The 11,571-nt window shown below is 48.0% G+C and overlaps 1 protein-coding gene across 2 annotated transcripts; it reads left to right on the top strand.

The window, feature by feature from the left end:
* Window positions 1-4,282: 4,282 nt before the first annotated feature.
* ZNRF4 (zinc and ring finger 4) lies at window positions 4,283-8,100 on the top strand. 2 transcript variants are annotated; one of them, XM_036757360.1, is made up of 2 exons: window positions 4,283-4,704; window positions 6,447-8,052. In XM_036757360.1, the coding sequence occupies exon 2, from the start codon at window positions 6,773-6,775 to the stop codon at window positions 7,808-7,810; it is 1,038 nt and encodes a 345-aa protein (XP_036613255.1). In that variant the 5' UTR covers window positions 4,283-4,704; window positions 6,447-6,772; the 3' UTR covers window positions 7,811-8,052. The 2 variants fall into 2 exon arrangements, with proteins under 2 accessions (XP_036613255.1, XP_036613177.1); XM_036757282.1 differs by lacking the exon at window positions 4,283-4,704 and having other exon boundaries at window positions 6,288-8,100.
* The last annotated feature ends 3,471 nt before the right edge of the window (window positions 8,101-11,571 follow it).

The following is an 11,571-nucleotide window of genomic DNA, read 5'->3' as shown; positions in this document are numbered from 1 at the left end:
GTCAGTGGAAATGACATTTAAAAAGAGTCATTACCATCTGTTTTGCTGCTGCCCCCTAAGGACCATGGGACCTTTCCATCTGAATTGCAGCTGAAACCTTCCACAGGTGTTGTCTTCCCCGTTAGAAAGAGAGCTCCTTTAGGGCAGGGACTGTTTAACTTTTTAATTTGTATTCCCAGCACTTAGCACAGTGCTTTGCACGATGTAAGCGCTTAAATTCATTCATTCATTCATTCATTCATGTGTCACTTGAACTCAGGTCTTAGTGGTCCTAAGGCTAGCTCTCTTATCTATTATGCCATAATGCCTAAGACCCATTTTTGGGAATGTATTTTCCTATATGTCTATTGTTTGTGGGGGGTAGTGGTCGGAGTGGGCTATGGAGGTATCATTCATGACTACACTACACATGGGAAGTAATCAAGCTCCCTCAAGGAAGATGTGGGTTCTAGGAATGGATTTAGTCACTCTAGGAATGAATCATAAGGTTTGGGGTTTGAAGGGACTTTTGATTTAGTAAAACATGTTTATTAAAAGCCCACCATGTGCACAGTGCTGGGGCACAGAAGCTGGAACAAAATAACTCCTGCTCTCAAAGAACTCACAGTCTAATAGGGGAGACCACACACCCAAACAACTAAGAACAAGCCAGATAAATACAAAATGAATCAGAGATAGCCATCAGAGGGAAGGCATTAGCATTGAGGAGGATTGGGAAGGTCTTCCTTCTTTCAGGAAGTGGAATTTTGACTAAGATTTAAAGGAAGCCAAGGAAGGTTCTTGGAACATGGAAATGTCAGAGCTGGAAGGAACCCTAGAGACCAGCAAGGCCTAACCTTTTTTATATTATGGACCCCTTTGGCAGTCTGGTGAAGCCTATGAACCCCTTTTCAGAATAACATTTTAAGTGCACAAAATAAAACAATTGGATTACAAAGGAAAGCAATTATATTGAAATAAAGATGTAATCCCCCCATATAAGTTTTTGGACCCCCTGAAATGTACTCACAGGCTCCATAGGTGTCTGTGAATTTCAGGCTAAGAATCCCTGATATAGATGTTCAACTATATAATTTTATAGAGGAGGAAACAGAAGTCCAGGTGGGGGAGGAGATTTGTGGCCATCTTGGCTACATCTTGGACCAGGACTCCAAAGCAGTCAGTCCCCAAGACCTCTGCTCTAGCTTTGGAAGCTTTGTTTCCCACTTGGAGGAAGGAGCTGCTTCCTCCCTGGAAGCTTTTTCAATGGACTGATAGTAGCGGCTCTTCCTCAAGGACTCCTCTTTCCCTTGGGTGCTGGCCAAGGTGCTGATAACGGTCCCTATCTGACCTGGCTGGGCCAAAGGCATGTCAATACGTCCTCAGGGAACTTAGTCCCCCGTTGGGTACTGGCTGATCACAATGGCCAAGGAGCCCAAAAGTCAGGCGATGGTGGAATCCTTCCTGTCCACTGAGCAAAGAAGGCAAGTAATGACCATGCACAGTATTTCTATAGTGGAGCTATTTAGATTTATTTAATTTGTCAGTCAAGCTTAGATCCCGTGAAATTGACACAGCAGCAGCCTCTAGAGTTGACATGACTCTTCAAAGGGATGAAAAGAAACACAGGGTACTTTTTACATTCTCATTGTAATTGACCTGGAGCATGGTGAGGCGATTATAGAGCCCACCTTCAAGTCTGGAAGGTCTGAGTTCAAATCTTGCCTCTGACACATTCAAGTTAGGTGGTCTTAAAGAGGTGCCTAAGTTACTGGATGTTTGAGCGACAAGGCACTTGATGATCCAGGAAACTCTCTGAGGCAGGAGTTACAGAAAAACTGATGACTCGCTTTAATGGAGGCAGTTTCCAAACCAGGAGCTCTCCCATACTGATAACATCATAGGTCTGGACCCCTCAAAAGTTGCATTTGCAGGAAAGGGATGCTGTGTCCAAACTCTGCAAATTAGTTTGAGTGAATTCAGTCATCAATTAATTAGCATTTATTAAGCACTTCCTGTGTGCCAGACACTATGCTAGACACTGGGAGTTGTTGTTGTTTAGCTGTTTCAGTTGTGTCCTACTCTTCATGACCCCCTTTAGGGCTTTCTTGGCAAAGATACTGGAATGGTTGGCTGTTTCCTTCTCCAGGTCACTTTACAGATGAGGAAACTGAGGCAAACAGGGTTAAGTGACTTGCCCAGGGTCACACAGTAAGCATCTGAGGCCAAATTTGAACTCGGGAAGATGAGTGCTCCTGACTCCAGGTCCAGTACTTTATCCACTGAATCACCTAGCTGCTCTGAACAAAGTGCAAAGTACTTTGGGTACAAAGACAAAAAGAAAAAAAAGTCCCAACCCTCAGGGAAGCTGACGTCTGATTGGTAGACAAAACGTATACACATAGAAGTAAATGCAAATACAGATACAAAAACAATTTCAAGGGAGAGGCACCAGCCGTTGAGAGGAAGGACCTCATATAGGAGTTAGCATCTGAGTTAAGATCTGAAGGAAGCTAGGGCTTCTGATCCATGGTAAGTGAGGAGAGAGTGTATACTAGTATAATCTATCTATCTATCTATCTATCTATCTATCTATCTATCTGTCTGTCCATCTATCTACACTATAGTGTATATATATACATATATATGTGTATATATATGTATATATATATATGTGTGTGTGTGTGTGTGTGTGTGTTTGTGTGTATATATATATATATATATATACATATATATATATATATATATATATATATATATATATATATATATATCTACATATGTTAGAGAGAGTATATGGCGGACAGCCTGTGCCAAAGCCTGGTGACATGAGATGGTGCCTAGAATATAGACTGTGTGAAAAGGTCTCATGGTGGAAGGTAATGGCATTTCCCACTTCTTCCCCACATTGGTGACAATTCATCCTATCTAGCCAGCCTGACCCTCTAGCTCTCTTCCTGTCACCAGACCCGTGATCCATTGCCCTTTCACTCACTTCACTGACTATATCTTTGACTTCTTATCTTTCCCTAGCTGCCACTTTCCTATATGGTCTCTCTTCCCCCTTTAGAATGGAAGTTCCTTGAGAGCAGACACTGACCATCTTATTTTTTGCATTTGTATCCCCAAGTTTAGCACAATATTTGACACATAGTAGGCATTTAATGCCTTCTCATTCAGTAAGCTAGAAAGAAAGATTACAGCAGATTGTAGAGGACATTAAATGTCCAACAGGAGCTTGTATCTTATCTCAGATGTTGTAGGGAGCTATTGTAGTTTATTGAGGAAGGGAAGTAACTTGGTCAGCTTTGTGCTTTAGAAAGTTTGGCACCCACTTTGTCTGGGTGTGGCAGTGCAATGTGTAACCATTGCTATAGAGGAGGCTCAGGCTGGTGGATCTCTTGAATGCAGGAGTTCTGAGCAGCACTGGGCTAATCCAATTGGGTGTCCACCCTAGGTGAGGTATTAAAATGGTAAGCCCACGAGCACCTTGTTGTTGAAGAAGGGACAACCAAAACCAGCTTCCTTTTATGGAAAGACGAGTGGGTCAAAGCTTCCATGAGGAGTGAGGAGTGCCTGCGCTTCCAACCAGGGTGAAATGGGGAGATCCAGTCTTTGAAAGAAGTAATAAATGAATATCACTTTAGCAGCTGTGTGGAGGATGGATTACGCAGGTAAATTTAATGGACTTTAATGATTATCTATGGTGCTTATTGAATGTTTACTCTATATAGAATCCAGGCTCCATGCTAGAGGTTTGAAAAGAAAAAATAACATAGACCTTGCCCTTAAGGATGGCACCCACTCCACCTACCTCCCATTTCTTTTTTACCTTTCTTTGTATCTGTAACAATAGTATAGAACGTGCTTAATAAATACTTGACTGACTGATTTCTTTAGCACTACTAGGTTTATGAAGCCCTACCTTCCCAATACCCCAGGAAAGGGCTGTGTGCCATTGTTTTCATTTCAGAGTCAGAAGAGACTTGGGTTTGGACTTAGGCTCTGACGTTTACAAGCTGAGTGGTCCCTTTCACCAGGCCTCAGGACCCAGGCCCTAGTTCCTGTTGAAGTCAATCCACTCAGCTTTGGAGCTGCCATGATCTGGGACTGAGTTAATGCAAACTTATTCACTGCTCTGACTCCCCTGATGACCCCTGTTTCCTCATCTGTAACATGGCGGGCTTGGACTAGATGACCTTTAAGGGCATCTTTGAGCTTTAACTCCTACCTAGGCAGTATGATGTCACAGAGTGGGTACTGGACTGGAGTCTGGAAGATGCAGGTTCAAATCCCACCACCTACTCTTACTAGGTGTCAAATCTCTTACCTTCTCTACAATGTCTTCATCTATTAAGCTGGGTTAATGCCATCTGATAGGATTGTTGTGAGGCCAAAATGAAAGCACTTTGTAATACAAATTTCAAAGTGATGGGTAAATGTCCTTCTATCTATCCAGTCTAGTCCTTCTTCTACACCTGAGACCCCAGGGCAGATGATACAGGGGATGAAAGGAGATCTCCTCTGGACAGGGAGGCTTAGGAGGTCAGATCTGGAGGTCGAAGCCGTTTGGGTCTGAACCATGGTGTCTCTGCTACTGGCTTCCAGAGGGGCAGCAGGGACCTTCTTCTGGAATTTGGACCTAGCCACCTCCATCAGGAAAGAGGATAGGAAGAGGGGAAGCTGTCTGTGCCACCTCTAGCAACCTGCTATGTTTGAAGCCAGGTATATCAACCTGCCTTACCTCCTTGGGAGAGACCCGGAGAACCCCAGGATATCAGAGTTAGGAACAGCTTTGGGAATCAGAGTATTCATCCTTCTCCACACCCCCCATACATTTTTCAAATGGGGAAACAGGCCAAAAGAGGAGAAAGGACTTGCCTAGCATCACATAGAGCAAATGGTAGGGCCAAGAATTGAGCCTAGAGATCAGGGCTTCAAACCCAAGTTCACAATGCTGGGTTTCTTCCAGTTTCCCTCCTTGATAGATTCTTTTCCTTCCATAGTCTGGTCTGTCCTCTTGGGCTGAAGTATTAGGAGCACCAGAGGGTAGAGGTGCAGGGGTAGGGAGAGATACCTCAGGCTGTATCCCAGTATGGAGGGCAGGCTCCTTCCTGTATCAGGAGGTTCTAGTCCATTCTAATCTGCTCTAGTCTATTCTAATCTATTCTTGTCTATCCTAATCTGTTCTAGTCTAGTCTATTCTAGTCCAATCTGTTCTGTTCCATTCTATTCTAATTTGTCTAGTCTGGTCTATTCTAATCTGTTCTATTTTAATCTAATTTATTTCATTCTACTCTTTTCTTTAGTCTAGTCTATTCTCTTCTAGTCAACTAGCATTTATTAAATGCTAAATTTATTAAAAACTGTGTGCTAGGGATGCAATGGCAGAAATGAAAAAGCAATCCCTGCCCTCAGGGAGCTGACATTTCTTTGGGGGACACAAAAGAAAAAAAAAGCCACAAAGCAGTTTGGGAGAGGGAGAGGGAGAGGGAGAGAAGAAGAAAGAGGGAGGGAGAGAAAGAGAACTAACAGAGAGAAAAAGCCTATTGGGAGAAGGAGGTGGCACCTGAGCCAAATCCAGGCCCCAACTAAACCAGGAACTTGGATAGTGCAGAGCACTTGGCATCCTCTTGGGTTCTGGTTCTGAAGCCTTTGGGACATAGCAGTTTTGTTCTACTGTTGGATATTAATGGAAGTGCAGGGTGGTAGCATGGATTTGAACCTAGGTCCTAGGAGGACATCTTTGATTTGCACCAGGTCCTGAGAAAGGCCCAATTGCTGGCAGGCCTTCCCCATCAATGTGTCAGAAGATGCCAGTGTGTATGTAGCATCCTGGAATTCTTGCTCCTCCCATCCCCACCTCTGACCTCAGTGGGCTGATTCTGGCTACCAAGGCCCCTTCCCAGGGCCCCAGAGCCTGGGAAAGAATTTGGAAGCCATTGGAAAGTCCCAGGATGGGGCCTTTCCTGAATCTCTTTTTAGGGAAGGACTTCAGCAAAACCAAGCTTGGCCTTCCAGTCATTCAAATGGGGTCCAGGCCCTCCTCCCTCCCCCTAGCATCTGGCACTACCACTATTCAGGGACTCATCCTAGGAAAAGAAAGGAAAGAGGAGGGGCTGGGAAGGGGGCGTAGCAGTGGGGAGATGGGAACTGGGCCAGAGAGAGGCAGGAAGATGAAGCCTGGCAGGCTACCCAGATAGCTCATGTGTTCTGGGGGAGGGGGAGAGGAGAGGGGGCTGTGATCAGTGATGTCACAATGAAGGGCCAGAGGGATTCTAGAATCATTCACCTCCCCCAGCAGACAGGGCCCCCAAGGGGTAGGGGGAGAGACTGAGAATTACCTGGCAGGAACAGGCGGCCAGTGGATGCAAAGGAGGGCATTCAGAAGATGGGATGCTCCCTCCCCTGAGTGCCCAGGGGTTAGTGACTCTTGTGTGAGGCTGCTCACTCTCTCTTGCCTCCAGGCTTTGCTCCATCTTCCTGGGAGGCCCACCTCTTCTAAGGCCCCCTGTCCCTGTTATGGCCCCCCAGACACTGTGGCCCCACTCAGATCTAGCCAACTGAGGCTCCTGCCAATGAACAGGGGACGTAAGTATCTCTCCAGAATTCTAGCCACCCACTGACAAGAACCTGGGCCCCCACTCAAGCCCTACCACTCCACACAGGAGCACTAAGTGTGATTCAGCAAGGGGAGAGTAGGGCCCCATCCATCCCCCTGGCCATCCCCCACTGGAGTGGAACCCCTCCACGACACAGCCCCCCAGCCACGGGGTCAGTGAGGACGTGGGGTATGGCCTTCCACTTCCTGAGGCCTATGGTATTCCTTTTTCTGCTCCTGGAGCTGCCAGCCAGCAAGGCCCTGGTGCGGGCAGTGGCCAATGACAGTGCCAGCGCTGTGGACTTCAGCGATGCACCTGCCCTGTTTGGGGCTCCCTTGTCTGAGGATGGTGTTCGAGGGTACCTGATTGAGGCCCGGCCACCCAACGCCTGCCAGCCCATTGAGGGTCCGATGATATCCAACCACTCCCTTGGCTCCATTGCTCTGGTCCGCCGCTTCGATTGTACCTTTGACCTCAAGGTCCTCCATGCCCAGCAGGCTGGCTACCAGGCAGTCATTGTGCACAATGTCCACTCGAATGACCTGGTCAACATGGTGCATGTATACGATGACATCCGGCAACAGATTGAGATCCCATCGGTCTTTGTCAGTGAGGCCACATCAAAGGACCTCCGGGGTATCCTGTGTGGCAACAAGGATGCCCATGTCCTCCTCTTACCCAACCATCAACACTACTCTGAGCTTGACTGCCACCCTGTCCTGTCTATCTCTTGGGTGCTGGGCCGCATGGTGACCCTGCTGATATCCACACTACTCATCATCAGGAAGGTCTGGCTGTACTGGTGGCAGTGGCGGGAGAGGGGCACTGTGGCCAAGACTCCCAGCCGGAAGAAGACTCACTTGCGTTCCTTCACCCGCCAAAATGATGTCTGTGCCATCTGCTTGGATGAATATGAGGAAGGGGATCAGCTGAAGGTCCTCCCATGTACTCACATCTACCACCGCAAATGCATCGACCCATGGTTCTCCCAGACCCTCCGTAGGACCTGCCCTGTCTGCAAGCAACCTGTGGTCAGTGCTGAGGAAGGCTCTGACTCCAACGCAGAGAGCCTCAGTGAGGACGAGTCGGCCAGATCACGACTGGACCACTGGACAACAGAAGTGCTGACCCTAGTTCGTCAACTACCCTCTCACACAGATAGCTCCAGTCACAGGACCGAAGACTCAGAGACTGAGGAGGAAGCTGGGAGGGACTCCTCCCAACCCTGAGAAGCGTTCCGCTCAGGCCTCCCTACCCCAGGCTTGGCTCCTCCCTTCCTCCTTCCCCACACCCCCATTTTCTTTTCCCAGCCAGCCGGCTGTGTTGGCTCCTCCCTAGAACCTGGCTGAATATCACCGTGTACTTATGTCTGGCACAGCTTGGCTTGCCTTGGTAGAGAAGCCCAGATGCTGCAGTACCTGTTTGGAAATGCAAAACTTTATAGGCTGCAGGCAATAAAATGCCTTTGGAATCATGCAGGTTCTCTGGACATGTAGTCAAAACCCTGCCTGGGCAGGTTTTCTTTGACCTTATCTTCCCCTGTGGTTTTTGTTGAACCTTTAGCTGCTCAAGTAGGAGAGGCTGGTACCCTCATAGCATTATAGAATCTAGAACTGGGAGTGGCTTTCCAACCCAGCCCAACCCTTTCATTTTACAGATGGGTAAACTAAAGCCTAGAGCTAGGGAGCGACTCAGCTAAGGCTACACAAGTAGTGAGCAACCAAAGAGTATTCAACCCAAGGTCATCTGACTCCCCATCATTGTTGCTCACCCACTGCACCACGTGCTGTACAATGAATTCCTCCAAAGGTATTGGATATCTCTTCTGGAGATACCATTTGATGCATAAGAGCAATGTCTGGAAGGTGCAAAGGTGTGTGTAGGGGGGTGGTCACCAAACCAAACTTGATGTCAGGAAAAGCTTCTTCCAAGTAGGATAGGTTCCTTTTGGGGGCAGGGGAGGAGCTCTGAATGACCACTGGTCAAGTATGCTAAAAAGGGATTGTTTTCAAGCATATGTTAGACTATTTGGCCAATGAAATCCTTTCCAACCCTTAAATTCGATGATTCTGGGATCCAGGGAGCTGGGCCTTTCAGGTGATTTGAAGGGGTACCAAGCAAGGCCTTCTGTCAAGGATTTCCTTATTGATGGTGGGCTTGGTGGACAAGTTGGGGGTGGGGGGTGGGGGAGTAGTTCCCAGATGGTTTTCCCAGTGGTTTATGGGTCATGGAATGCAGTTCTGGAGAGGAAGGCACAGATCAGACCCAGTATTTGAAGCCCTTTCTCTGACACCATATCCAGCATTCTGTGATGCCTCATTCCAAGGGCCTTTCCTCTTTTGTTGAATGAGACCTAGGTGCACCCCATAATCTAAGGTCCCTCTGAATTCTACATGCTGCCCCTCATTCCAATAGAGAAGGAGGTAAGTAGCTATTAAACAGGAGACTGTTAAGCTTACAAAGTCTTAGAAACTAAGGCAGACCACACCCATCGCCCTGTTCATTACAGCTACCCAGCCCCATATGTCTCACACCCACAAGCCAAAGAACACCCTGGGGGTGAGGGATGTGAGCTGCTGCTTGTGCTCTTGCTGCAATCCAGCCCAGGAGAGAGCTCTGACCCCAGCACACACTTCAATAAGAGTTTGCTGAATATCAGTGAATTACTACACTTGCATTCTGTCATAGAGTGTATAATGTCATTGCTAGGAAGGAGCTTAGAACAGAGATTATTAGAGCTGGGAGGGGGAGAACCTTAAAACACAGAATATCAGAACTGGGGTGATCTTAGAACATGAAATGTCAGAGCTGGGAAGGTACTTAGAGACTATCAGAGCTGGGAAAGGGAGAACCTTAGAACATAGAATATCAGAACTGGAGTGATCTTAGAACCCAGAATGTTGGATCTGGGAAGGTGCTTAGAACCCAGGATGTCAGAGCTGGGGGCAGGGAAACCTTAGAACACACATGTCTGAGTTGAAGGGACCTTAGGATACACAATATCATAGCTGGAGGGATCTTAAAATAGAACATCAAAGCTATAAGAGGTCATTAAACACAGATATCAGAGCCAAGAAAACCCTTAGAACATAGGATGTCAGAAACGGGAAGGGGGTGGGAGATCTGAATGCTCAAAATCTCAAAGCTATAGGGACCTTAGAACACACAATGTCAACTAACCTCAGACCATAGAATGTCTACTGGGAGGGGCTTCAGAACGTGGAATGTCAGGGATAGAAGGGATCTTAGAACAAAGGAACAAAGAACTCCAGGACCCAAAAGAACTATAAAATACAGAATGTTAAATGTCAGTCTGAAAAATAGGATATGCAATGTCAGGGCAGTAAGGGGCCTTAGAAACCTGACGTATAGGTCATGACTAGTGACCCAGAGGTCTTTTTTAGCTCTGAGATCCTGGGGCCCAGAGAGGAGGACAAGGTCACAAAAAGCAAGACTGGCAGAGGCCCCTACCTTGGCTCTGAGCCCAGTCCTCTTTGCTAGGCCACAATGTCGCCTCTAAGGTCCAGCTCATTCCCTGCCCCACCTCTCCCTCCAAAGAGCAGAGCAAGGGAAAAGGAGCACTGACAGGGAGGGAACTTCACCACTTGAATCACAACAGAGGCATTCTCAACGCCAGGCAAGGCCAGTTCTGTTTGGGCACTGATATGCTCCTACACCCAAGGAATAGATTTGCATTCTCTCAGGCCTTCTGGAGACAAGATGGCCTTAGTTACAGGAACAGCCCTTCCATAGGGACTTAGCAATAGGCTGGTGGATCTAAGGCTGGGAGTCAGGAGACCTGGGTTCTAGTCTTGACTCTAATGCCAATGTGCATGAGCATTACTTGTGACCTCCAAGTTCCTCCCCCAATTGGGACCTCGGTTTCCCCATCTATAAAATGAGAGACGTAGTAGAGTGGATGATCCCAAAAGGCCAGTCTTAGTCTGACATTCTATTCCTCATTCTAAGGCCCCTCCCGGCTCTGACATGCTATGTGCTAAGGTCACCCCATCTCTGACATCCCTTGTTCTAAGGGCCCTCCTAGCTTGGACATCCCTTGTTCCAAAGCCCCTCCCAGCTCTGACATCCCTCGTTCTCAGGCCCCTCCTAGCTCTGACATTCTGTGTTCTAAGGTCTCCTCAGCTCTGACAACCTCAGCTGTGACACTGCATTCTAAGGTTCCATCCAGCTCTGCCACTCTGTGCTTCTCTGCAAGGCCCTAAGTCCAGCTACCTTACCTAGTGTGGCTGCCCCAGCTGCGCCCCCCACTCCAGGCTCCTGTGTTCCCTACCCTCTTTCTTCGAGCCCAGCAAATCTCAGGTCTCCCCAAGCAGCAGCTGAATGTTTGTGGAGCCCATTAGCTCTGCAGCCCCTTTCCATTAAGTCTGTTTATCTGATAGCTAATTGTAATTCTGGGATTCTCCTTGGGACCTACCAGAAGGAACAAGCCAACACGAGCTTCAGGCTCTAATCCCACCTAATTCCAGCCTTGGCCCCACGGCAACAGTGGAGGGCTGGGAGGGGGTGTTTGGGAGGTGGAGGAGAGAGGGAAGGTTCAGGAAGTCCTCCCGGCCCCGGATGGGCCTCTTTTCTCACCTGCCAGTGCAGAGCCTTTACAGCTCAGAGTCCCCCAGCCTTCAGCAGGGAAGAGTCTGTGCCTAGCCCAGCCCTGCCCAGCCCAGCCCAGCCCAGCCCGGCCCAGCCCAGTCCAGCCCTGCCCGGCCCAGCCCAGCCCAGCCCAGCAGGGGTGGGCTCCCTCCCCTCTTCCGAGCTGCTTTTACAATTCACACCGATAGCTGTGCTTTTCAGGACAACACAAGGAAGCCTGAGAGGTAGAGATTATGTTATTTGGCCTTATTTCCATTCTACAGATGAGGAAAGTGAGACTCAGAAAGACCAGACAGTTTTGTCCTGGGTCTCAGAGCTGGTAAGTATTAGAGCTGAGATTCCTGTTTAGGTCTCCAGAGCCTGATTCCAATGCTCTTACCGT

The sequence above is a fragment of the Trichosurus vulpecula genome, chromosome 1 (genome assembly GCF_011100635.1).
Source record: "Trichosurus vulpecula isolate mTriVul1 chromosome 1, mTriVul1.pri, whole genome shotgun sequence".
Lineage (NCBI taxonomy): Eukaryota > Metazoa > Chordata > Mammalia > Diprotodontia > Phalangeridae > Trichosurus > Trichosurus vulpecula.
This window is presented reverse-complemented; position numbering and strand designations above follow the sequence as displayed.

Bases quoted from the DNA above. Each gene is read 5' to 3' on its own strand.
- ZNRF4 (XM_036757282.1), top strand. From the start codon at position 6,773: ATGGCCTTCCACTTCCTGAGGCCTATGGTATTCCTTTTTCTGCTCCTG.